The sequence below is a fragment of the Gadus chalcogrammus genome, chromosome 21 (assembly GCF_026213295.1).
Source record: "Gadus chalcogrammus isolate NIFS_2021 chromosome 21, NIFS_Gcha_1.0, whole genome shotgun sequence".
Taxonomy (NCBI): domain Eukaryota; kingdom Metazoa; phylum Chordata; class Actinopteri; order Gadiformes; family Gadidae; genus Gadus; species Gadus chalcogrammus.
Genome location: NC_079432.1, coordinates 845,165 through 871,228, shown reverse-complemented (window position 1 = coordinate 871,228; position 26,064 = coordinate 845,165). Strand labels below are relative to the sequence as shown.

The window sequence follows — 26,064 nt, the reverse complement described above, 5'->3', positions numbered from 1 at the left end:
GAAGAAGTAAACGCTGCGTCACGTTTTAAACGACACACTTTTCCTATCTATTGGATAGGATTGTCTGTGCCGTTAAAGTAGTAAAGGATTATTAAAGCTTCTTTAACGGCACCGACAATGAAAAAACCCAGTAGATAGAAAAAGTGTGTAGTTCAAAACGTGACGCAGCTTTTACTCCTTCGCCACCTACAGAGTTTGTTATGTACGCTCATTCTAAACCCGTGTTATTACGCATAGACATGTGACCGAGGGAACCCGAGTTATTCTTCAGAGGTCTATGGTGTAGTTTAAATTAACTTAACTGAACTCCTTTACAAAGCATGAGCTGTGAATCACGTAGGGTAGTTGAGATGTCAATCATATAGGGTAGTTGAGCTGTCAATCAAGTAGGGTAGTTTAGCCGTCAATCACGTCAGGTAGTTCAAACAGCCTTTCGTCTTGCGTCTGTACCCTCTGACGAATCAGGAGTTGGCATAAACCAACAAGTGTTGGGTGTAGTACTGGCGGCATATCCATGCCAAAACTCACGAGCAAAAACGTCTCAGACATCCGGGCACACATCATTATTACGAGCACCTTGACTGCCCTCCTGAGAGGCGATATTCCTCTGCTCTCAAGAGCAGCAATAAAGACTGAGAAGGAAACGATTTGTTGGACGAGCACATAAAGTGTTTTGCTGCTCGCTCTGATGTTATTTCTGCTCTCGCGGTGGTTATTGTTATGGCCCTAAGTGGGCGGACCCAGACACTCACTCACACATATACGTAAACACAGATGGCACTGATCAATGAGATTTTAATAGACCATTGCTGTCATCATTACACCAAATAAATATGGTACATTGGGTTAGTGCAGTATTCATTTCTCTGATGCATCCTACATTTCTAAAGTTTATAATTCCTGGTCTGTTATATTATTATAACTTAACAATATAACCGGTCTGTTCTATTTACTCAAGTACTGCTCGTCTTCAAGGCTGGCTAGGGTTCACTGCCCCTGATAATCCTGCTCTCATGAACGCTTAGCAACATGTTTTATTAAGAACTGCCACTGGTCTGTGGTGTAGTGCTGGGCTTTAGCGTTCTCCGCCGCGTGTTCTGAGACGCCTGCTTGGCTAATGTGGGCTTGATGTCACCCCAGGTATCAAAGAGGTGTTTGGACTTGTCAGGCCGCATGTAATCAATCACAATCAGGGATACAACAGGAGCTGGGCTCTGCCCAGGAGGCAGAGCGGGTTGACTTAGAATCAGAAGGTTGCTAGTTTGATCCCCTGCTCCTCCAAGATGATTGTTGAGGTGTTCCTGAGCAAGACACCTTACCCTGACTGCTCCAGACGAGCTGGCTTTCGCTGTGTGTGTGTGTGTGTGTGTGTGTGTGTGTGTGTGTGTGTGTGTGTGTGTGTGTGTGTGTGTGTGTGTGTGTGTGTGTGTGTGTGTGTGTGTGTGTGTGTGTGTGTGTGTGTGCGTGCGCACACTGGCATGGTTGACTCCGCCATATATGTATGAATGGTTGTATGTTGCTTTTGCTAAAAGTGTCTGCTGAATGTTGTACAACGTCCACCTAGTACCATAATGAATCCCCGTGCGAGGAGAAAGAATATCAAGGCGTGCGAGAGAACACTTTGTGAGTGCGAGAGCAGAGTCAGCATTTGTGCACAAGGTGGCGTCAGTTTGTACTGCTTCTCTTCATGCGCAAAATGAAGAATTTTTTACTCTCAGGCGATTTACGTACAGGGAAAGGGCTTTTCCCTGTACGTTTTGTGCAGGGATGTGGCGACATATTCAAGGATCATTACCAGGACAACCGAGACAAGCCTCCATGTGGCGTACATTCCACATCAAACTACAGCACTGAAAATGTACACAAAGTTGCAAACCCTTGCTTTGATTTGTAGTTGGCTCTGACCCCGCCCCCTGTCACTCTGACCCCGCCCCCTGTCACTCTGACCCCGCCCCCATGCCACTCTGACTCCGCCCCCTGTCGCTGTGTGTTCCCCACTATGCGTTAAACACTCGGGACTTCAAGGTTTCAGGTTTTGAAACTCTCTGTTCATCTGTCTGACCTTTGACCTGTCGGCCGTTCCTAGGAGCTGAAGAAGGAGGAGAAGGTGGAGGCCAAGGTGGAGGCCAAGGTGGAGGCCAAGGTGGAGGCCAAGGCGGAGCTGTGCCAGGCGCGGCGGCGGGAGAAGCAGCCAGGGACGGTGGCCAACATGGTCCAGAGGATGAGCCACATCCCCATGGGGGGGTTCCAGCCCCACAGCCAGGCCTCCAAGAAGAGTAGGTTACACCACCCTAACCCCTCCACCTCCAAGAAGAGTAGGTTACACCACCCTAACCCCTCCACCTCCAAGAAGAGTAGGTTACACCACCCTAACCCCTCCACCTCCAAGAAGAGTAGGTTACACCACCCTAACCCCTCCACCTCCAAGAAGAGTAGGTTACACCACCCTAACCCCTCCACCTCCAAGAAGAGTAGGTTACACCACCCTAACCCCTCCACCTCCAAGAAGAGTAGGTTACACCACCCTAACCCCTCCACCTCTAAGAAGAGTAGGTTAAACCACCCTAACCCCTCCACCCATATCCCTAACCCCTCCACCTCCAAGAAGAGTAGGTTACACCACCCTAACCCCTCCACCTCCAAGAAGAGTAGGTTACACCACCCTAACCCCTCCACCCATATCCCTAACCCCCTCCCCCTCCAAGAAGAGTAGGTTACGCCACCCCAACCCCCTCCACCTTTAACCACACCCCCACCCTCATCAGACCTCCACTCCTAGCCAGATATCCACCTCACCCCCCCCCCCCCCCGTGTGTGTGTGTGTGTGTGTGTGTGTGTGTGTGTGTGTGTGTGTGTGTGTGTGTGTGTGTGTGTGTGTGTGTGTGTGTGTGTGTGTGTGTGTGTGTGTGTGTGTGTGTGTGTGTGTGCGCGCTTCAGTACCATAACGTGTTCATAAATTGAGGCGGTCAACATGCAGTGTAACCAGTTAGTGAAGGGAATCCATTGTCATGGCTTCAAACCTAGAGCACAGAAATAGCCACGCAGGGTATGACCACACAACACTCTGCTGATGTTGGAGGGGTCATGGTGCGTCTCAGTGTCTTAGAGCGCTAAATAGAGTGGAAGTATCACAATGAAGACAGCACTGTTGACTCATCTCTTGGAATCTCCCTGACCCGCTGAGGATAAAGCCATCCCACACTGCCCCCTGGTGGAGGCTGTGGTCTGCTGCACTACCACAATCATTACAGCACACCGCAATATGAGGAAGTGGCAGGTAGGGGTTAGACAGTGCAGAGAGAGGTAGGGGTTAGACAGTACAGAGACAGGTCATTAAGGAGCAGGTAGGGGTTAGACAGTACAGAGACAGGTCATTAAGGAGCAGGTAGGGGTTAGACAGTACAGAGACAGGTCATTAAGGAGCAGGTAGGGGTTAGACAGTACAGAGACAGGTCATTAAGGAGCAGGTAGGGGTTAGACAGTACAGAGACAGGTCATTAAGGAGCAGGTAGGGGTTAGACAGTACAGAGACGGGTCATTAAGGAGCAGGTAGGGGTTAGACAGTACAGAGACAGGTCATTAAGGAGCAGGTAGGGGTTAGACAGTACAGAGACAGGTCATTAAGGAGCAGGTAGGGGTTAGACAGTACAGAGACAGGTCATTAAGGAGCAGGTAGGGGTTAGACAGTACAGAGACAGGTCATTAAGGAGCAGGTAGGGGTTAGACAGTACAGAGACAGGTCATTAAGGAGCAGGTAGGGGTTAGACAGTACAGAGACAGGTCATTAAGGAGCAGGTAGGGGTTAGACAGTACAGAGACAGGTCATTAAGGAGCAGGTAGGGGTTAGACAGTACAGAGACAGGTCATTAAGGAGCAGGTAGGGGTTAGACAGTACAGAGACAGGTCATTAAGGAGCAGGTAGGGGTTAGACAGTACAGAGACAGGTCATTAAGGAGCAGGTAGGGGTTAGACAGTACAGAGACAGGTCATTAAGGAGCAGGTAGGGGTTAGACAGTACAGAGACAGGTCATTAAGGAGCAGGTAGGGGTTAGACAGTACAGAGACAGGTTATTAAGGAGCTGGCAGTGAGTCTGTCTGCAGTAGTAGTGAAGTATTATTCAGTATTATAGTTTGGCTCAGTGGGGTTAGTCCTCAGTGTACTTCACCTTGTCAAAAAGCCCCACAATGCACTGCGGGTGAATGTGCAAACACGCCCGTGCGGGGTTGAAGTGGTAGAGCCGGTTGCGGAGATGTGTGGAGAAGGGGTGGAGCAGGGGTGGAGCTGTGTGGAGCAGGGGTGGAGCAGGGGTGGAGCTGTGTGGAGAAGGGGTGGAGCTGTGTGGAGAAGGGGTGGAGCAGGGGTGGAGCAGGGGTGGAGCAGGCGTCTGAGCGCCGGTGTTGTGTCTGCAGAGCCCCGGCCGCGACAGTGCAGGGTCCTGTACGACTACGCCCCCCAGAACCAGGACGAGCTGGAGCTGGCGGTGGGGGAGCTGGTGGACATCAACGAGGAGGTAGGACTCACCCCGAGGACGCACCTCACTCCTAGCACCCTGCCCCCTTTAGCCATGGAGCTGCGTGGCCTCGTAGCTTAGCCACGCAGCTCAGCCACGTTGCTTAACTGTGTGGTTGAGGTTCTGGGACTGGAGCCCTAAGTCCACAAACTACCTGTAAACCTGTCTGTCTGTCTGTCTGTCTGTCTGTGTCTCTGTCTGTCTGTCTGTGTCTCTGTCTGTCTCTTGTCTGTCTCTTGTCTGTCTCTTGTGTGTGTGTGTGGGTGTGTGTGTGTTTGTCTCTGTCTGTCTGTCTGTCTGTCTGTGTGTCTGTGTCTGTGTCTGTGTCTGTCTGTCTGTCTGTCTGTCTGTGTCTCTGTCTGTGTCTCTGTCTGTCTGTCTGTCTGTCTGTCTGTCTGTCTGTCTGTCTGTCTGTCTGTCTGTCTGTCTGTCTGTCTGTCTGTCTGTCTGTGTGTGTCTCTGTCTGTCTGTCTGTCTGTGTCTCTGTCTGTCTGTCTGTGTGTCAGGTGGAGGAGGGTTGGTGGAGTGGCTATGTGAACGGCAGGTCCGGTCTGTTTCCCTCCAACTTTGTCAAAGAGCTCGAGGACGAGGAGATTGGCGAAATTGCTACGGCAACGGACGAGATAGGTGAGACACACACACACACACACACACACACACACACACACACACACACACACACACACACACACACACACACACACACACACACACACACACACACACACACACACACACACACACACACACACACACACACACACACACACACACACACACACACACACACACACCTGGACACAGACCATGTGAGGCAGGGACATCATAGCTAAGCTGGTGTTTGAATGCAGGCTCGTTCCTCAAGGCTAGGCTGCATGTGCTAGCATGCCGATGCGTTCAATCCGCATTCTGTTGATCCAGCAACGTTCCACCTTCAACCCCCGTCCCCGCCCGTGGACAACTGTTCCAAGGCCTCTCTTGGTATTTACGTCATTTAGTTTCTATTTGCCTGTAGCGTGTGTTAACGGGGTCTTCCTCTGTCGGAGCTGTGTGTTTGTTTATTAGCATGCAGCGCGTTCTCTCTGTGTGTCAGCAGTATGCATTAACAGTGTGCAGGAGGCGTGGTCCCCAGAGAACAGGTGGAACACGCAGGTAGACAGGTGTGTGTGGAAGGGTTGTTAGCTTATGGGTCCCTTAACAAAGCCTCTTCCTCTCGCTCTCACTCCCTCTCTCTCACTCCCTCTCTCTCTCTCCTTCTCTGTCACCCTCCTACTTTTCCTTCTCCTTCTCTCTCTCGCCTCCTTCCCCCTCCCTCCTTTTCCTTTGCATCTCTTCATCTTCCTCCCTCGCTCCCTCCTTCCTTCTTTCCCTCCATTCCTCCCTCTCGCTCCCTCTCTCCCTCCTTCTATTTCTCCCTCCCTCCCCTCCCCTCCCTCCCTCCCTCCCCTCCCCTCCCCTCCCTCCCTCCCTCCCTCCCCTCCCCTCCCCCCCCTCCCTCCCCTCCCCTCCCTCTCCTCCTCTCTCCCTCCCCTCCCTCCCCTCCCTCCCCTCCCTCCCTCCCCTCCCTCCCCTCCCTCCCTCCCTCTCCTCTCTCTCCCTCCCCTCCCCTCCCTCTCTCTCCTACTCCTCCCTCCCCTCCCTCTCCTCTCTCTCCCTCCCCTCCCCTCCCTCCCCTCCCCTCCCTCTCTCTCCTACTCCTCCCTCCCATCTCTCTCCCTCTCCTCTCTCTCCCTCCCCTCCCCTCCCTCTCTCTCCTACTCCTCCCTCCTCTCCCTCCCCTCCCTCCCCCCCCCCCCCCCCCAGATGGTAAGGAGGTGCTGGACCCCTCCTCCCCTGGCCCAGGTAACGGGGTCGTTGTTCCCCCTAAGAAGGTCCTCGGCTTCGGCTTCGGAGACATCTTCAGGGAGGGGTCTGTGAAGCTCCGGACCCGCCCCCCCAGCCCGGACAAGGAGGAGCGCCGCGACAAGGTGGGTCCTGGGGTCCCGTCTAGATTGGGTAGTCCTGGAGGTCAATCCGGTCCAGATTAGGTAGTCCTGGAGGTCAATCCGGTCCAGATTAGGTAGTCCTGGAAGTCAGTCTAGATTAGGTAGTCCTGGAGGTCAATCCGGTCCAGATTAGATAGTCCTGGAGGTCAATCCGGTCCAGATTAGGTAGTCCTGGAGGTCAATCCGGTACAGATTAGGTAGTCCTGGAGGTCAATCCGGTCCAGATTAGGTAGTCCTGGAAGTCAGTCTAGATTAGGTAGTCCTGGAGGTCAATCCGGTCCAGATTAGATAGTCCTGGAGGTCAATCCGGTCCAGATTAGGTAGTCCTGGAGGTCAATCCGGTACAGATTAGGTAGTCCTGGAGGTCAATCCGGTCCAGATTAGGTAGTCCTGGAGGTCAATCCGGTCCAGATTAGCTAGTCCTGGAGGTCAATCCGGTCCAGATTAGGTAGTCCTGGAGGTCAATCCGGTCCAGATTAGGTAGTCCTGGAAGTCAATCCGGTACAGATTAGGTAGTCCTGGAGGTCAATCCGGTACAGATTAGGTAGTCCTGGAGGTCAATCCGGTCCAGATTAGGTGGTCCTGGAGGTCAATCCGGTCCAGATTAGGTGGTCCTGGAGGTGCCATGAGGTTTCATAGGCTAGCTGGTTCATTGACGCTATGTGCTACAGGCTAATACGCTATCTCCGTGTTTAGGGTTCTTTTCTGTAAAACGGCTCTTTCATGTATAATGCGTGCTGTGTATATATGCTAGCTCCTTCCCTAGCATTCTGCGCTGTAGGCTAGCTACGTTATTCCTGCTATATGCTAACCGTAGCTAACATTAGCTCTGTTTTCTGGAGCTGCTTCCCTAGCGTTGGATGCTATAGGCTAACAACAGCAGCATGACAATACTGTTCTGAGTGTCCTCCTCTCTCCTCCCCCACAGCACTCACCCACTGCTGCCCCTCCCCCCTCCCCCTCCCCCCTCCCCCCTCACCTCCACTCTCACTCTCACCTCCATCCATCACCTCCCCCCCATCTCCGGCCTCGTCTATCTCCTCCTCCATCACCTCTCCCCTCTCCTCCCCCCTCCTCCTCCATCACCTCTCCCCTCTCCTCCCCCCTCCTCCTCCATCACCTCTCCCCTCTCCTCCCCCCCTCCTCCTCCATCACCTCCGCTCTCATCTCAACACCCAAACCCCACCTCCTCCTCACCTCCCTCCCCCCCGCCGCTCCCCTCTCCCCTCCCCTCCACCTCCTCCATCACCTCCCCCCTCCCCTCCACCTCCTCCATCACCTCCCCCCTCCCCTCCACCTCCTCCATCACCTCCCCCCTCCCCTCCACCTCCTCCATCACCTCCCCCCTCCCCTCCACCTCCTCCATCACCTCCCCCCTCAACTCCCCCCCTCCTCCATCACCTCCCCCCCTCCTCCATCACCTCCCCCCCTCCTCCATCACCTCCCCCCCTCCTCCATCACCTCCCCTCCATCACCTCCCCCCCTCCTCCATCACCTCCCCCCCTCCTCCATCACCTCCCCCCCTCCTCCATCACCTCCCCCCCTCCTCCATCACCTCCCCCCCTCAACTCCCCCCCTCCTCCATCACCTCCTCCCCTCCTCCATCACCTCCCCTCCATCACCTCCCCACCTCCTCCATCACCTCCCCCCCTCCTCCATCACCTCCCCCCTCAACTCCCCCCCTCCTCCATCACCTCCCCCATCTCCTCCATCAACTCCCCCCACCTCCTCCATCACCTCCCCCCTCTCCTCCCCCCACCTCCTCCATCAACTCCCCCCTCTCCCTCTCCTCCTCTCACCTCCACCCTCCCCACCCCCACCTCAGCCTCACCCCCACCTCCTCCACCTCCTCCCACTCCTCCTCCTCCACCTCCTCGTTTATGTGCCCCACTCCCTCCTGCTGTTGGGTTTACCTTCTTCCTTATAGAACCATCAACATAGAAACTCACCCTATAGAACGGGTCCTCAAAGAGCCCATAAACATGGAACCAGGTCACATAGAACCATTGCACATAGAACATGTATGCATAGAACCGGTCCATAAAGAACACTTCCATATACAACTGGTCAACATAGAACCGGTCCATATAGAACATATCCACATAGAACCGGTCAACATAGAACCGGTCCATATAGAACATATCCACATAGAACCGGTCAACATAGAACCGGTCCATATGGAACATATCCACATAGAACCGGTCAACATAGAACCGGTCCATATAGAACATATCCACATAGAACCGGTCAACATAGAACCGGTCCATATAGAACATATCCACATAGAACCGGTCAACATAGAACCGGTCCATATAGAACATATCCACATAGAACCGGTCAACATAGAACCGGTCCATATAGAACATATCCACATAGAACCTGTCCGTATAGAACAGATCCTGGAGCCAGTGAATCCTCCAATATGATGTCACAGGTCCCCCCCCCCCCCCCCCCCCCCCCCCAATCATCCAATCATAAATGAGGATATCATCTCCATCTGTGTGGTTTGCTTCATTCCAGCCAATCCCATCCTTACCATCCGTTGGCAAGCCAGGCTCCGCCCCCGCCGCCCCGCCCCCACCCGCAGACAGCGGAGCTCAAGGTAACCGTGGCGACCAGATACGGGATGCGGTCGTCTCCGTCATGCTGCCTAAGAACTGTGATGGATTGGTCCAACAGTACACTGTGTATAATTGTATTTATTTTTATCGATATCTGTTTTTGAATAGTGTTTAAGATCCAAGTCTTCCATGACCTTAAAGCGATGCGCCCAGATATCCCTAAATCAGTTTGCCGGTCCTACCTGGTTTCAAACCAGTTGTTGAATACCAAACTCTTCTTTGGGGTGGGTACAGTGGGGATGTCCCCTGGGTTAGCATTGGCTTTCCGTTAGCCGCTTCAGTTGACTTGCTGAGTTACAGTCGCCTTGCTCCTCTCGATGTGAGGGGAAATACACTAAGAGTGTCGGTAACAATACAGCAGGACTATAGTTTGTCTACACACTCGTGGATGATTCCGCACTATTTTCGGCACTGTGTATGTTGGGCTACCTGTGATGCCAGCTAAGCGGTTAACCTCTGCCGAGAGGAGCCAACACATGAAGCCCATTAAGCACGCTCCTTAGGATCAGTTATAGTAATTAGTTACAAGTTATTGGTTATATCTGCTAGCAAGTGATCTCATTAGTTTGTCAATTCTCTCACTCTTTCTCTTCGTCGTCTTCTCTTTCTCTTTCTTTCTCTTTCTCCCCCTTTATTTCTCCCTCCCCTCCCCCCCCCCGCCCCCCCAGAATACTGCAAGGTAACCTACGCGTTTGACTCGACCAATGAGGACGAGCTAAATCTGAAGGAGGATGACATCATCCACATCCTGAGCAAGGTGCGCCCTGGGGTCAAAGGTCAAGCTCATAAGGGTGTTAAAAACCAACCAGGCTACTTGTTCCCATAGCAACGCGAAGAACGGACCTCAAGGCCGAAGTACCATGTAGAGCCTTATGAAATCTGTTTTATTTACGTCAACAATTTCATAATATATAACGGTACATTTTTAACGATGCACGATTTAGAACTATGGAACGCTGGTTAACTAGATGGAGACAGCTCGTCGTGTGGGATATCACGACTTAAAAGCAGACCGCCCATCAAATGACGATGTTCAGAACGATCTTCTGTCAAACGGCCGTTGTCGGTCGGTGGAACACACCGGTTATTTGAGTCTGCCGGAGGGTGCATTCATATTCAGGCAACGCGCTCGCCTGTTTGAAACGCTTCACTAGAGAAGAGCGTCTGATCTCTTCTACAGGGTGTCGGACTCGCTGCCCACTGACACAAAAGCCCTGGATAATGTCTCGTCTTGAATTTGCGCATGTGCTTGCGATAAACAGTGGCTTGAGGAGGAATGCTGTTGTAACACAGAGCTGTTCCTAGTTCTTGACACGGGCTGCAGACTTTAAGTGGTCGACACATCCATTGTTATGAGTCCGATCAATAGTATGTTGACAGGATGGAATGAGACAGTTCCTCCCCGACGCATTATATTCCCGGTATTGCCCTGTTACTCTTTTGTCAGATTACAATAATTAAATCATCTAGGTTACTACAATAATCAGGCCTTCCTTTGAGGATTATTATTTTTAAATTCAGGTAAATTACGGAAAATTATGCAAATTATGCATATTCCATTTGACTCAATTTCTAGTACAGATTTCCGCAATTTCCGCATTGTGTAAATCGTAGGGCCTTAATCATGGTCTTTACAGCTACAGGTTTGACATGAAGGTGTACACTATGGATGGGTCGGTGGCGAATGATTCGTTCACAACGAACGAATCCCGAAGGTGAACTATGAGAACTGATTCCCAAAACAAGAGAACTGATTCTTTGATTCTTTTTTTTTTAAACATAGAACAAAAATATGGTCATGTAAACAAAATATACCAACGAACAGAGCTCCGTCTCCCCGCAAACTTATATTGATTAAGTCTAAAACGTTTCAAAGATTCAGCCAATGAGAATACTACAGCAGGTAGCAATCGCGTCGCCATGGCACTCGATTAGGCCACAAGACGCCATTTAATTGTTACTGCACCCCATTACGATAAAAAGGCACGCATGTGCTTTTATATACATGCTTAATATTAACACTTAACCTGGGTAATTTCCCAGAACATGCCAAATGAAGTAACAGAACATCTGACTCAACGAACGAATCCAACAAACGAATCAAACAAAGGAATGATGATAGTGAACGGAACTGAAAGAACTGATTCCCGGAAAATATAGTTTTTTCCCATCGCTGCTGTACGCTGCCTGGAACCAGCAGCAGGTGGTGCCCCCCCTGGTGGCCACCTGGTGTAGCACACGCATACAGTAGAGCACAGTTAGTACCGTTTGGTTTAAATGTTAGCTGATGTTAATGCACACAAGAACAAAGGCTGGCATTAGCATGTTAGCGTCAGTAAACAGACAATGTCTCGGTTAGAATAAATAAAAAAACATAACACCATGCTACACATTCCCTGAAGAAACTCTTCCAATCTCTTGTCTCCTCCTAATTAATCCTCCTCCTCCCGTACTGCTTTCTCTGTTCTCCTCCTCATCTTCTGCCTGTCTCTCTCCTCCTCCTCCTCCTCCTGACTCTCTCCTCTTCCTCCTCCTCCTCCTCCTCCTCCTGACTCTCTCCTCTTCCTCCTCCTCCTGACTCTCTCCTCTTCCTCCTCCTCCTGACTCTCTCCTCTTCCTCTTCCTCTGTTCTCTTTCTCCTCCTCTTCCTCCTGTCGACTCTGTCCTCCTCCTCCTCCTGACTCTCTCCTCTTCCTCCTCCTCCTCCTGACTCTCTCCTCTTCCTCTTCCTCTTCCTCCTCCTGACTCTCTCCTCTTCCTCCTCCTCTTCCTCCTCCTGACTCTCTCCTCTTCCTCTTCCTCTGTTCTCTTTCTCCTCCTCTTCCTCCTGTCGACTCTGTCCTCCTCCTCCTCCTCCTCCTCCTCCTGACTCTCTCCTCTTCCTCTGTTCTCTTTCTCCTCCTCTTCCTCCTGTCGACTCTGTCCTCCTCCTCCTCCTCCTCCTCCTGACTCTCTCCTCTTCCTCCTCCTCTTCCTCCTCCTGACTCTCTCCTCTTCCTCTTCCTCTGTTCTCTTTCTCCTCCTCTTCCTCCTGTCGACTCTGTCCTCCTCCTCCTCCTCCTCCTCCTCCTGACTCTCTCCTCTTCCTCCTCCTGACTCCTACTCTTCCTCTTCCTCTGTTCTCTTTCTCCCCCTCTTCCTCCTGTCGACTCTGTCCTCCTCCTCCTCCTCCTCCTGACTCTCTCCTCTTCCTCATCCTCTTCCTCCTCCTGACTCTCTCCTCTTCCTCTTCCTCTGTTCTCTTTCTCCTCCTCTTCCTCCTGTCGACTCTGTCCTCCACCTCCTCCTCCTCCTCCTCCTCCTCTTCCAGGACACCGGTGAGCCCGGCTGGTGGCGAGGAGAGATAAACGGGAAATCGGGCGTGTTCCCGGACAACTTCGTAGCCATGGTTACCGACGCCGACAAGGAGGTGAGCCAATCCGATGGCTTGCTACGGTGTTTCAAGCATGAGGGGCGTGGCCTTTTTTTAATGATCATGATCAAAGCTTAATTAAAGGTAGGGTAATTATGTTGGAGTATCTCGATTAGGCCACGCCTCTCTTCAGCGCTCCCTCCAAAACCACGCCCCCAAAAAATCGGAGACTAGCTCGCTAGCTTTAGCGGTAGCTCTTCCTAGCCTTGTAGAAGACTCTCCTCATGCACAACGAGCACAGTGAGTGTGAACAGATGGGCTGATCACAGTCCTGTCTAAAACACATAAGACAGTAAGCCCCCCCACCCGACCCATCACCTCGGACTTCAACCTATTCACCTTCCACCAGCCGACACTCTACAGTATTCTCCCTACCCATACCCAAACCCACAGGGTTTATTTAGCTTTTAAGAATTTATTTATTCTCGTGGATGATTCCTAACTATTTATTGCTGAGGTATGTCTTGTTTGTGTGTGCCTGACCACAAATGAGTTCTTTGATCTGATGGCCGACCTGAGCTCTAACCCCGCCTCATCCATGGTGGTGTGGTTCTGCCCCCAGGACCCCGCCGGGAGGCCGTCGATGACACCCCCATCATCATCGTCATCATCGTCATCCAAGCAGGAGCCAGAGGAGGTGAGTCCCCGGCCCCCTCAACATGGTGTTCTGTTACTGCCTTGCTCAAGGGCACCCGGGCATGTTTAACCACCCCATGGGAGGGGCTGGAGGGCAGGGTGACCCCAGGGTGACCCCAGGGTGACCCCAGGATGACCCCAGGGTGACCCCAGGGTGACCCCAGGATGACCCCAGGATGACCCCAGACCGCTCAGTCAGCCCTCTCCATTCACTGCCTACTGCTTTAGGCCCCGTTCACACGAAGCCGATTTCATGGCGAAACCGCAAAGGTCTTGTACGGTTCGGCCTTCCGTCCACACGAAGCCGGCGAATCCGCTGACCGAAACCGCAAACTTCTGAAACAACCCTCGGAGGTGGTTTCAAATCTACCCGGTTTCGTTTTGGATTCGTGAGGACGCCTGAAACCGACTGAAACCGCAAACCATGACGTCATCGCCCAACCCCTCGACCTCCTAGCCAATGGCTCTTAAGCCCGCGGAGTCTCAGAAATCACATGCGAGCATGCGCATAAGGGCAGCCTTTATGCGCATGCTCGCCTCTTCTTCTTATTTCATTTCTTCTGGATTTCTGTACCAGAAGCAGCGCCCCTTATGGGCCTGGAATGTGTACTACAGCGTTTCTACAGATCTACCCGGTTTCGCTTTGCTTCGTCTTTACAGAGATACTTCGAAACCGGATAGATCGAAACCGTAACGGTTTCGCCCGTTTCGGCTTCGTGTGAACGGGGCCTAAATGAGTGCATCTCTCTCTCTCTCTCTCTCTCTTTCTCTCTCTGTCTCTCTCTCTCTCTCTCTCTCTCTCTCTCTGTCTCTGTCTCTGTCTCTGTCTCTGTCTCTCTCTGTCTCTCTCTGTCTCTCTCTCTCTCTCTCTGTCTCTCTCTCTCTCAGAAGCCGAAGAAGCCGCCACCCCCGTCTAAACACACTGGTGAGTCTTTTTTTGCTGGTCTAGCAACGCAACCATCAATTCTCTTTTCTTGTCACAATGCTCCTGTTGCTAAGCGACGCACAAGGACAGTATTGATCAAACGCTTTGCTTGTGGTCCTGCAAAATGGCCTCTTGATTGCTTTCTATCTTTGGGGGCCCTCATGTGGCCTGTTCCATAAGGAAACCCAGCTTAAGATGTTATCTTTCATAACGTTAAATAAAGTTCAATCTAAATCACTTCACACCGCAGAGAGCAGCCTCAAAGTTAAAGGTGTGTGTGTGTGTGTGTGTGTGTGTGTGTGTGTGTGTGTGTGTGTGTGTGTGTGTGTGTGTGTGTGTGTGTGTGTGTGTGTGTGTGTGTGTGTGTGTGTGTGTGTGTGTGTGTCTTGCTCCGGTCACCTTAGAGCCACAGGTGACTAGAGTCAGACCAGGTGACTAGAGTCAGACCAGGTGACTAGAGTCAGACCAGGTGACTAGAGTCAGACCAGGTGACTACAGTCAGCCATAATTGTCTCTGGTTTCGATCTGATCCTAAATCCCGCTTTTCAATGTTTGGCTCTTCAGCGCTCCGACCCGACATTCCCAACACCGACCGGAAACCGCAGTTTGCCCGGTCAGAAGACAGAGGTACGTCTCCCCCCCCAGCCCTCCCCTGTCTCACCCCTCCCCTGTCTCACCCTCCCCATGCCTGCTTTAAACATTGAGTTGAACCTCTGAATCTGCCGTTATACAATGTGTGCGGTCGCTTTGAGTCTCAGAGGAGAGCTGAGTGGGGTACGATTCATACTTAACGGGGGTTTCGAAGGGAATGTTTTCAGGCGTATATTGACCCGGTTGTTGCATGAGTCATCCATTGCAAGTATTCCAAGCGTGTTTTCAGATCAATATCTAAATGATCACACGACATCCCGATCCTATCTGGGTCCAGAAGGCCAGTAGACATAGCACCAGTGTTCAGCAGAGCGTTCAGGCCGACCCCTGAGTCCATCCCTGTAGAGTAAAGTGAAAGACTCTCTGTCCGGGGGGGCACAGCATTCGATGCAATCCTTCCTCGGAGGAAATTGATTCTGAGTTGGACACACTCAAAACACATCGTTCATGTGTTCGTTTATCACACGCTTTTTAGATGCACATTAGATCTTAATCAGATGTGTTTTAGCCATTTCTTAGTGCTATTATTCGATATGCACTACATGGGTAGTAGTCATTTATTCCAAGTGTATGAGGCGTTAATTTAAAACATTTAATGTAGCCTATCCGTTGTTTAGACAGCACAGTGGTTCTCTACATTTTTTGACCTATCTGTTTTGTATTTGAACAACAGCAAGAGGAAGGAGGAAAACGGGCTATGAAACAAAATCTGATATTTTGTTCTTGCTATCGGCCAATAAATGAAACCAATAAATGAATATAGGCTATTTATTTCAGGTAGCAAAACCAATGAAAGTTTATAATCCCCCCCCCCCCAAAAATGGAATCACGTTCCAAGCGCCCCCCTAGGTTGTCTATCAGTGTCTGTGTACACAGTAAAGCGTGTATGGTCGTGTATGGTCACATGTCCGGTGTGCAGACCAGTCGGTATCACACTTTTTCATGCTCATAGTCACCCATCGAATCGTGTCACTAAAAAGCACATTACCGGCTTGGACTAGTAGGTGGAAGAAATGGCTGCCGGCGGCAACATGGAGGCTGGCGAGCTGGTGCCGGAAGAAACACAACGTCAATCACACGGTGTAAAACATGCTAGCTGGAAGTCGCTACTCCACACAGCAACACGGCAAATTGACATGAGTGCCTTAAACGGCCCAGAGGAAAGTAGGTCAGCTCAGGTCACTTTCCCGGACCTCGACAGCCAACGCGTGGCGAGGCTGAAGTGGAGGCGGGAGCCGTGTCCACTTGAGCTGGCGCTCCATTCAGCGCAGAGGAGCCTGTGGCCAGGCAGACGACTGAGCCCTGCTTCAGGTCCACAGAGCTGGCGCTCCATTCAGCGCAGAGGAGCCTGTGGTCAGGCAGACGACTGAGCCCTGCTTCAGGTCCACTTGAGCTGGCGCTCCATTCAGCGCAGAGGAGCCTGTGGTCAGGCAGACGACTGAGCCCTGCTTCAGGTCCACAGAGCTGGCGCTCCATTCAGCGCAGAGGAGCCTGTGGTCAGGCAGACGACTGAGCCCTCCTTCAGGTCCACAGAGCGAGGTGGTGACGAGGACCTGGAGGTGAAGGGCCTCTGCCTGAAGACGTCCTGTTCTCAGAGGATGCAACCGGAGGGAACCTGGCCTGTGCGATGGCTCAGGCCTTCAGAACGCCTTCTTTGAGTTTGTTTTATTGTTCTGTTTATTTAATTCCGGTGTACTGTTGTGAGAATCTGTTTGAATGGCAGAAATGCCTTTTATTTTGAAAAAGAAAGTCTATATCTTTATTTAATTTGGGAAAATATTGTTATTTTGCAACATTACTGTACACATTTCTTAGTTTTTGTAAATTTTTAGCAAAAGTTTATTTGAATGTTGGAGTTGAGAAATAAACATTTCCAAATCATCATTAATCTGTGTATTGTCCTTGAATAACCAAGAAGTTTGACTCATTTGTTTATTATATAGCAGGGTTACTGTAACCATCGCTAAACACAATAGGCCTTTTGGACGTGTGTGTGTGTGTGTGTGTGTGTGTGTGTGTGTGTGTGTGTGTGTGTGTGTGTGTGTGTGTGTGTGTGTGTGTGTGTGTGTGTGTGTGTGTGTGTGTGTGTGTGTGTGTGTGTGTGTGTGTGTGTGTGTGTGTGTGTGTTCTCCAGTGGACCTCAAGCCCTCCAAGCCCGCCGCCCCCCTGGTCTCCAAGAAGCCCCTCCCCCTTCCGCTGAAGCACCGTCTGAGTGGGGCGCCCCCCAAGAGACCGGACAAACCCCTGACCTCCATGACCTCCAGCCCCGCGCTGACCCCCAGCACCGCCGTGACCCCTGGAACCCCTCCCCCCACCGTCACCAAGTGAGACCCCCACTACAGGAAGACATGGACCTCAAACCAGCTCAAACCAGCTCAAACCAGTGACCCCCACCAGAGCCCTGCTTGGGAACAGTGCTCAGGTTAGGGGTGGTTAGTTAGTAGGGTACAGGTGGTTAGTTAGTAGGGTACAGGTGGTTAGTTGGTAGGGTACAGGTGGTTAGTGAGTAGGGTACAGATGGTTAGTGAGTAGGGTACAGGTGGTTAGTGAGTAGGGTACAGATGGTTAGTGAGTAGGGTACAGGTGGTTTGTTAGTAGGGTACAGGTGGTTAGTGAGTAGATCACAGGTGGTTTGTTAGTAGGGTACAGGTGGTTAGTGAGTATGTTAAAGGTGGTTAGTAAGCAGGTTATGGATGGTTAGGTATGGTACCAAGGCCTCTTCTCTTCTGTAGACACAATGGAGAGGTGGGTTCCCTGAGGCCCAAGTCGGACCTGGAGCCTCTGGTCTTCCCCAAGCCCAGGACCACCTCTGGAGACTGGGCTGAGAAGAGTCCCGAGAGCGGTAAGGAGAGGAGACATCTAGCATCACAGACTAGAGCTAGCATCTAGCATCAGAGACTAGAGCTAACATCACAGACTAGAGCTAACATCTAGCATCACAGTCTAGAGCTAGCATCACAGACTAGAGCTAGCATCAGAGACTAGAGCTAACATCACAGACTAGAGCTAACATCTAGCATCAGAGACTAGAGCTAGCATCACAGACTAGAGCTAACATCACAGACTAGAGCTAGCATCTAGCATCACAGACTAGAGCTAGCATCACAGACTAGAGCTAGCATCACAGACTAGAGCTAACATCTATCATCAGAGACTAGAGCTAGCATCACAGACTAGAGCTAACATCTAGCATCACAGACTAGAGCTAGCATCACAGACTAGAGCTAGCATCTAGCATCACAGACTAGAGCTAGCATCTAGCATCACAGACTAGAGCTAACATCACAGACTAGAGCTAACATCTAGCATCACAGACTAGAGCTAGCATCACAGACTAGAGCTAGCATCACAGACTAGAGCTAGCATCTAGCATCACAGACTAGAGCTAGCATCACAGACTAGAGCTAGCATCACAGACTAGAGCTAGCATCTAGCATCACATACTGTACAGAATGTAGAGATAACCTCTAACATCACATACCTTCTACAAACTGGAGGTGACCTCTAACATCACATACTCCCCACAGAGGGACAGATTTACTTGGTGCTCTGCTGATTATCATGGGTTTTCTGGAGGTCATTTGATTTCTCAGAACTTGCATAAAAATAACTGATTAATGTCTGGTTGCGCTCCTCAGAAACTCTGCTGGGGTTGAAGAGTGGGTTTATTCACGGCCAATGGCATGCTCTGAATGTTGTTTGGCCCCGGGGTAAAGGCGTCAGCTGGCCCCGGCCGGGCCTCCCTGCGCCTCCTCGTTACCCCACGGCCTCTTATCTGCTTATCTGCTTATCTGCACTCCCGGAACAGGCCAGCGTCTCTCCGGGCCCCCCACTGAGGACGTCATGTGACGTCCTCAGTGGGGGGGGGGGGGGTCTCAGCAGGAGGGATGGTAGCCGCCCCCCCCCCCCACTGCCTGACTCGCTCAGATCCCCACAGCAGGGGGTTGTGGGTAAAGGAAGGTACGGAGGCCTGGGTTCGCAGGTCCCAGTGCAGCATAACCATGCATGTAATCACGCATGATTATATCGTGATTGTAATGCCATGATTAGATCACGGTTAAACTGGATCTGTGTTCAACAGGCCTCTGGCTAGTTTGCAGCTAGCCTCCAACTAGCCTCCAGTTTGACTCCAACTAGCCTCCAGCTAGCCTCCAACTAGCCTCCAACTAGCCTCCAGAGAGCCTCCAACTAGCCTCCAGCCAGCCTCCAGCTAGCCTCCAACTAGCCTCCAACTAGCCTCCAACCAGCCTCCAGCTAGCCTCCAACTAGCCTCCAACTAGCCTCCAGAGAGCCTCCAACTAGCCTCCAGCCAGCCTCCAGCTAGCCTCCAACTAGCCTCCAACTAGCCTCCAACCAGCCTCCAGCTAGCCTCCAACTAGCCTCCAACTAGCCTCCAGAGAGCCTCCAACTAGCCTCCAGCTAGCCTCCAACTAGCCTCCAGTTAGACTCGAACTAGCCTCCAGCTAGCCTCCAACTAGCCTCTGGAGAGCCTCCAACTAGCCTCTAGCCAGCCTCCTTCTAGCCTCCAACTAGCCTCCAGAGATCCTCCAACTAGCCTCCAGCTAGCCTCCAGTTAGACTCGAACTAGCCTCCAGCTAGCCTCCAACTAGCCTCCGGAGAGCCTCCAACTAGCCTCTAGCCAGCCTCCAGCTAGCCTCCAACTAGCCTCCAGAGATCCTGCAACTAGCCTCCAGCTAGCCTCCAGCTAGCCTCCAACTAGCCTCCAGCTAGACTCCAGCTAGCCTCCAGCTAGCCTCCAGCTAGACTCCAGCTAGACTCCAGCTAGCCTCCAGCTAGCCTCCAGCTAGACTCCAACTAGCCTCCAGCTAGCCTCCCACTAGCCTCCAGCTAGACTCCAGCTAGCCTCCCACTAGCCTCCAGCTAGTTCCAGAGAGAGATGGAGGTAGAGAATCAGTTGGAGGTTTAGAGAGAGAGAGAGAGGGTTGGAATGGATGATGGAATCATTCGTCTTCGTCTTCCCATCGTCTTATCAGTATTCTGTCTTTTACTCTCTCTCAATCTGTCTCTCCCCATCTCCCTCCCTTCCTCCCTCATTCCCCCCCCCCCCCCCCCCTCTCCCTCTCTCCAGACCTGATGAGTTTTGATGCTCTCTCGGCCTCTTCAGAGAAGCTCTCTCACCCCACAGCCAACAGGCCCAAGATGATCGGTCGCAGGCTCCCAGGGCACGCTGGAGGACAGGTGCGCGCACACACACACACACACACACACACACACACACACACACACACACACACACACACACACACACACACACACACACACACACACACACACACACACACACACACACACACACACACACACACACACACACACACACACACTCAATCGCTCACTTACACACAAAACTGCACTGCCTCACCCTCAACACACACACAAACACATAGAGCTACACTCACACAGACAACTACAATCACTCACTCACTCCTACACAACCTCACTCTCTCTCTCTCTCTCTCGCTCTCACGCAAGTTAATTGCTTGTATGCTATATTTAAATTAGGAAATTCAGTAAGAACAAAGACACAATGTAGGGTCCAACACCGTTCTGCAACCGCCAAGGGACCCACACAGGGCAAGCATTCACCGATAACTCAAACCACTCAATTCAACTCGCACTCAATTAAAACATAACTGTGTTAAAACGCTGATTAGAAAGTCCCTTTGCAGTTTGAGTCCAGCTTGTTATTATCTCCAAAAAGCTCAGAATGTCTTCAGTTTGACCACTCCTGCCCATGCACCTGTTAACCAACACTAGCAGATACCTTTACTCCAGTATTGGTATTGATTTATTTAAGGAGTTTTGCATTTGGAAACGTTGATCAATGCATCATCGGAACCAATAACTAGAGCCAAAACCGACCACGTAAAAAAGAACACAGTAACGAGTGTTCCCAGGCGAGCTCAGCCCTGAGGTCCAGTGCTGTGGTAAAGCACCCTTCAAACATTAGTTAGTAGGGTACAGGTGGTTAGTTAGTAGGTTACAGGTGGTTAGTTAGTAGGGTACAGATGGTTAGTTAGTAGGTTACAGGTGGTTAGTTAGTAGGGTACAGGTGGTTAGTTAGTAGGGTACAGGTGGTTAGTTAGTAGGGTACAGGTGGTTAGTCACGGTACAGGTCTCTTCCGTCTGGCTGAAGGGGCCGTCGGTTCTTCCGTGGGATCAATGAAAGAGTCAACAAGGTTATGGTTATGCCTATATCCGGGAACAATGGATGACGTGCCCGGTACAAATTTGGCACCCGGTACAAATTTGGCGTGACAACGCCATGTGGCTCACGTGGTCACCGGGAGGTTGCCGGTTCGATCCCCGGCTCCTCCTAGCTGGGTGTGGAGGTGTCCCTGAGCAAGACGCCTCACCCTGACTGCTCCAGACGAGCCGGCTGTCGCCCTGCGTGGCTGACTCTGCCGTCGGCGTGTGGTTGAATGGTGGTCAGTCACTTTGGATAGGGCATCAGCAAAATCCCCTAAATGTAAAATGTAGATGTTATGGTTCCTCCTATTGCAGAGATCATTGAAACGGTCCCCGTGTTTACAGTTAAGTGAAGCCTTCCTCTACTGAGGTCGGTTCGAAGGAAGAAGGAAAGGCCTTAATTATCCTGACGGAACATAATTACGGGCAGCCTGAGGACAAAAGGTTTGGAGGCGCGTGATCGGCTTGCTAGCTGCCATCAGACAATAAGGTGTGTGTGTGTGTGTGTGTGTGTGTGTGTGTGTGTGTGTGTGTGTGTGTGTGTGTGTGTGTGTGTGTGTGTGTGTGTGTGTGTGTGTGTGTGTGTGTGTGTGTGTGTGTGTGTGTGTGTGTGTGTGTGTGTGTTCTCAGGCCAATAAGGAGGAGGAGCAGGAGGAGACCAAGCCGAAACTATCAGACACCAAGAAGGTACAGACGCCTCCTCTCCTCCCAGATGCCTCCTCCCTCCTCTCCTCCTCTCCTCCCAGATGCCTCCTCCCTCCTCTTCTCCTCTCCTCCCAGATGCCTCCTCCCTCCTCTCCTCCTCTCCTCCCAGATGCCTCCTCCCTCCTCTTCTCCTCTCCTCCCAGATAACTCCTCCCTCCTCTCCTCCCAGATGCCTCCTCCCTCCTCTCCTCCCAGATGCCTCCTTCCTCCTCTCCTCCCAGATGCCTCCTCCCTCCTCTTCTCCTCTCCTCCCAGATGCCTCCTCCCTCCTCTCCTCCCAGATGCCTCCTCCCTCCTCTTCTCCTCTCCTCCCAGATGCCTCCTCCCTCCTCTCCTCCCAGATGCCTCCTCCCTCCTCTCCTCCCAGATGCCTCCTCCCTCCTCCCTCCTCTCCTCCCAGATGCCTCCTCCCTCCTCTCCTCCCAGATGCCTCCTCCCTCCTCTCCTCCCAGATGCCTCCTCCCTCCTCCCTCCTCTCCTCCCAGATGCCTCCTCCCTCCTCTTCTCCTCTCCTCCCAGATGCCTCCTCCCTCCTCTTCTCCTCTCCTCCCAGATAACTCCTCTTCTCCTCTCCTCTATGATGCCTCCTCTCTCCTCCTCTCCTCCTAGATGCCTACTCTGCTCCTTCCTTGCCTCACTTTTAATATTAACGGCTAACTTTGTGCTATTTATTTTGTTTTGTTTTTAAACTGCTCCGGCAATTTAGATTTTTATGATCCTGGATAATGAGCTCTCTCTCTCTCTCTCTCGCTCTCTCTCTCTCTCTCTCTCTCTCTCTCTCTCTCTCTCTCTCTCTCTCTCTCTCGCTCTCTCTCTCTCTCTCTCTCTCTCTCGCTCTCTGTCTCTCTCTGTCTCTCTCTCTGTCTCTCTCTCTGTCTCTCTCTCTCTGTCTCTCTCTCTCTCTCTCTCTCTGTCTCTCTGTCTCTGTCTCTCTGTCTCTGTCTCTGTCTCTGTCTCTCTCTCTGTCTCTCTCTCTCTCTCTCCTCCACACAGCCTTCTATGAGCTCCATCGCCGGCCCCCCAGCAGGGTTCCTGAAGCCCAGCCCGGCCACTACAGAGTCCAGGGGGGAGGGGGCGTCCGCTCCCTGGGCCGATGCCCCCTCCCTGGCCTCCCCCAGGCGTGAGGCCCCCCCCAGGGGCCGGCTGGAGGCTGAGGACCTGGGCTCCCAGATGGAGGAAATGAGGAACCAGATGAGGGACCTGCTGATGTCCGTGGACCTCATCAAGAACCAGCAGACGTAAGGAGAACCGGCCCGGAAGGTCTAGAGGGACTAGAAGGTCTAGAGTGAAGGTCTAGAGGGACTAGAAGGTCTAGAGTGAAGGTCTAGAGTGACTAGAAGGTCTAGAGTGAAGGTCTAGAGGGACTAGAAGGTCTAGAGTGAAGGTCTAGAGGGACTAGAAGGTCTAGAGTGAAGGTCTAGAATGAAGGTCCAGAGTGAAGGTCTAGAGGGACTAATAGGTCTAGAGTGACTAGAAGGTCCAGAGTGAAGGTCCAGAGTGAAGGTCCAGAGTGAAGGTCCAGAGTGAAGGTCTAGAGTGAAGGTCTAGAGTGAAGGTCTAGAGTGAAGGTCCAGAGTGAAGGTCCAGAGTGAAGGTCCAGAGTGAAGGTCCAGAGTGAAGGTCTAGAGTGAAGGTCTAGAGTGAAGGTCTAGAGTGAAGGTCTAGAGTGAAGGTCCAGAGTGAAGGTCCAGAGTGAAGGTCCAGAGTGAAGGTCTAGAGTGACGGTCCAGAGTGACGGTCCAGAGTGACGGTCCAGAGTGAAGGTCCAGAGTGAAGGTCTAGAGTGAAGGTCTAGAGTGAAGGTCCAGAGTGAAGGTCCAGAGTGAAGGTCCAGAGTGAAGGTCCAGAGTGAAGGTCCAGAGTGAAGGTCCAGAGTGAAGGTCCAGAGTGAAGGTCCAGAGTGAAGGTCCAGAGTGAAGGTCCAGAGTGAAGGTCCAGAGTGAAGGTCCAGAGTGAAGGTCTAGAGTGAAGGTCTAGAGTGACGTTCCAGAGTGACGGTCCAGAGTGAAGGTCTAGAGTGAAGGTCATGCTACATGTTAAGAAAATCTTTCCTTGCATGATGTTTTGAACTAATAATAATAATAATAATACATTTAATTTAGAGGCGCCTTTCAAGACACCCATGGTCACCTTACAGAGCATATAGTCATCATAAATCGTTTAAATAAAAAAAAAAGAAATGGTGGGAAAAATAAATAAATAAACATAAAAAATAAATAAAACAAAAACAAGACGAAACAAAACAAACAAACAATCACGTTAGACGTTGTGTGCGAGTTTGAACAGGTGAGTTTTGAGTTGTAACTAAGTGTGTGTGTGTGTGTGTGTGTGTGTGTGTGTGTGTGTGTGTGTGTGTGTGTGTGTGTGTGTGTGTGTGTGTGTGTGTGTGTGTGTGTGTGTGTGTGTGTGTAGGAAGGAGATGGCGTTGCTCCGAGCTGAGCTGGACGAGGAGAGGTTGAAGAGGCTGACACTGCAGGTAACAAACATCCCCATCCCAATTGTGACAAACATCTCCATCGCAGTGGTAACAAAAACCTCTGTCACCATGGTAACAATGATCTCCATGGTAACAAACTCCTAGACGCTAGCATCATGTAACTAGATAAACGCTAGCGAGGCAGTATGCTAGCTGTAGGGCTTGTGCTAGCTTAATGTAGCATGAGCTACCTTAATGTAGCAGGAGCTAGCTAAACACGCTGAAGTTGCCTTAATGCATAGTGCGCTAGTGTTATTTATAATAAGAAATATAATTGCTGAATTGTCTGTCTGTCTGTCTGTCTCAGATGGAAATAGAGAAGCTAAAGCGGGCGGTCCAGTTGACGTGAAGTCAGCCTCTAATCAGCATCCAGCTTCCAGGTCACCTGCTAGCCTTTTAACCAATCAAGGAGGAGGAGGGCGGTGACCAACCCGCGGGAGGCCCTCTGTGATTGGTGTTTCTATATAAATATGAATTATTCTCCCACATCTGTAACAATTACCTTTTGCACATATAGTTGTTTTTTCTAACTAGAGCTTCAAGATGTATTTCCTCTTTCTGCCATTCCTAAAAGAGATGCTCGGCCCGTAACCATGGGAACGCTCCGGGTGTGAGGCAGGGGGCGGAGTCTCCATACTACTGACAGATTAGCTCGTTTGTTTTGGGGGCGCATTTTTATAAAAAATTAAATGAGATGTCGTTAGCCTCTAAGATAATCACACGACACGACTCCAGCGGGGGGGGGGGGGCCTCGCCGGCCTAGCGCCTCTACTGCTGCTAGCCTGTCTGATGCAATGAGCATGGCTAGCTTGGCTAGCATGGTTAGCCTGTCTGACACACTTAGCTTGGCTAATACGGCCAGCTTGGCTAACACGGCTAGCTTGGCTAATACGGCCAGCTTGGCTAACACGGCTAGCTTGGTTAACACGGCTAGCTTGGCTAACACGGCCTGCTTGGCTAACACTTCTGGCCTGGCTAAAACTGCTAGCTTGGCTAACACTACTAGCCCAGTTGCGACGCTACGGTGGGCAACAATACGATTGGGTGTCTTGTTTTTTGTATTGTCTGTGTTTTCTACCAACACTACTGTGCCTGTTGTAAAGAATCCACATCACGTGTATTGGGAGTTTAGATTCAAGTATCTTCATGTCTTCTGGAAGTCCTATATAAAGCTATATAAATGTATATCTATATTTTTAAAGAGTCTTCTGACATTCCTACTCCAAGTTTGGACCATCTTCTTCTTTGTTTTTATTGAGTTGTTTTGGGGGGTGCGCCAATTTGAACCATTCCTCCGAGACCCAGCTGAGACTAGGTGACCGAGACATCACTCAGTCGCCTCTAAAGCAGGGCTAGTCCTTCATCCCCTCATCTCCTCCTCCTCCTCATCACTCCTTCCTCAGTGGGTTCCCTCTCATGTATACCCCCCCCCCTCCCCCTCCATCTCCAGTCCCCGCTGTCTGAATAAACGGTGCGTTGTGGTGCTCTGTGAAGCATCAGATGAGATGTCTCCCCCTCCTCCTCCTCCTCCTCCTCATATCCACCTGTTTGAGTGGACGCCTTCAGCTCCCTTCTGTCTCATCTTCCTCTGCACACCGTTGAACTCAGACCCTCCCATCGGCGGCTGCATTATCCTCATTCCTGTTATTGCATGAGCAGATGGTTTCAACAATAAATGACATCTTTATTTAATGTCACGGCTTGGTCTCTCGTGTGTGTGTGTGTGGGGGGGGGGGGGGGGGGGTACTTGAAGCATTTAATAATGGAAGAGCAAGCTAGAGACTGAGACACGGAGAGACGGAGTGAGACACAGACCGAGGTAGACATTCAGACTCACTTAATCGTTCATAGAGTTCAGCCTGATTATGTCTTCTTCGGTTGTTATCGTCCTCACTTCTAAATGAATACATGACTCCTCATTCACTCCTAGCT

General features: G+C 51.3%; 1 protein-coding gene across 3 annotated transcripts in view; it reads left to right on the top strand.

Moving 5' to 3' along the window:
- cd2ap (CD2-associated protein) overlaps positions 1-25,824 on the top strand; it is a 35,846-nt gene extending 10,022 nt beyond the window's left edge. For 2 of the 3 annotated variants that reach the window (XM_056581657.1, XM_056581659.1), the window contains 17 exons: positions 2,087-2,276; positions 4,411-4,511; positions 5,018-5,138; positions 6,315-6,478; positions 9,017-9,098; positions 9,786-9,874; positions 12,428-12,526; positions 13,092-13,166; positions 14,054-14,090; positions 14,655-14,717; positions 16,876-17,065; positions 17,474-17,583; positions 19,831-19,940; positions 21,582-21,638; positions 22,650-22,894; positions 24,069-24,132; positions 24,440-25,824. In XM_056581657.1, coding sequence (XP_056437632.1) covers positions 2,087-2,276; positions 4,411-4,511; positions 5,018-5,138; positions 6,315-6,478; positions 9,017-9,098; positions 9,786-9,874; positions 12,428-12,526; positions 13,092-13,166; positions 14,054-14,090; positions 14,655-14,717; positions 16,876-17,065; positions 17,474-17,583; positions 19,831-19,940; positions 21,582-21,638; positions 22,650-22,894; positions 24,069-24,132; positions 24,440-24,481 — 1,839 coding nt within the window. In that variant the 3' untranslated portion in view covers positions 24,482-25,824. The remainder of the gene's footprint in view (positions 1-2,086; positions 2,277-4,410; positions 4,512-5,017; positions 5,139-6,314; positions 6,479-9,016; positions 9,099-9,785; positions 9,875-12,427; positions 12,527-13,091; positions 13,167-14,053; positions 14,091-14,654; positions 14,718-16,875; positions 17,066-17,473; positions 17,584-19,830; positions 19,941-21,581; positions 21,639-22,649; positions 22,895-24,068; positions 24,133-24,439) is intronic. The other variant, XM_056581658.1, reaches the window with a different exon arrangement.
- Positions 25,825-26,064: the final 240 nt, after the last annotated feature.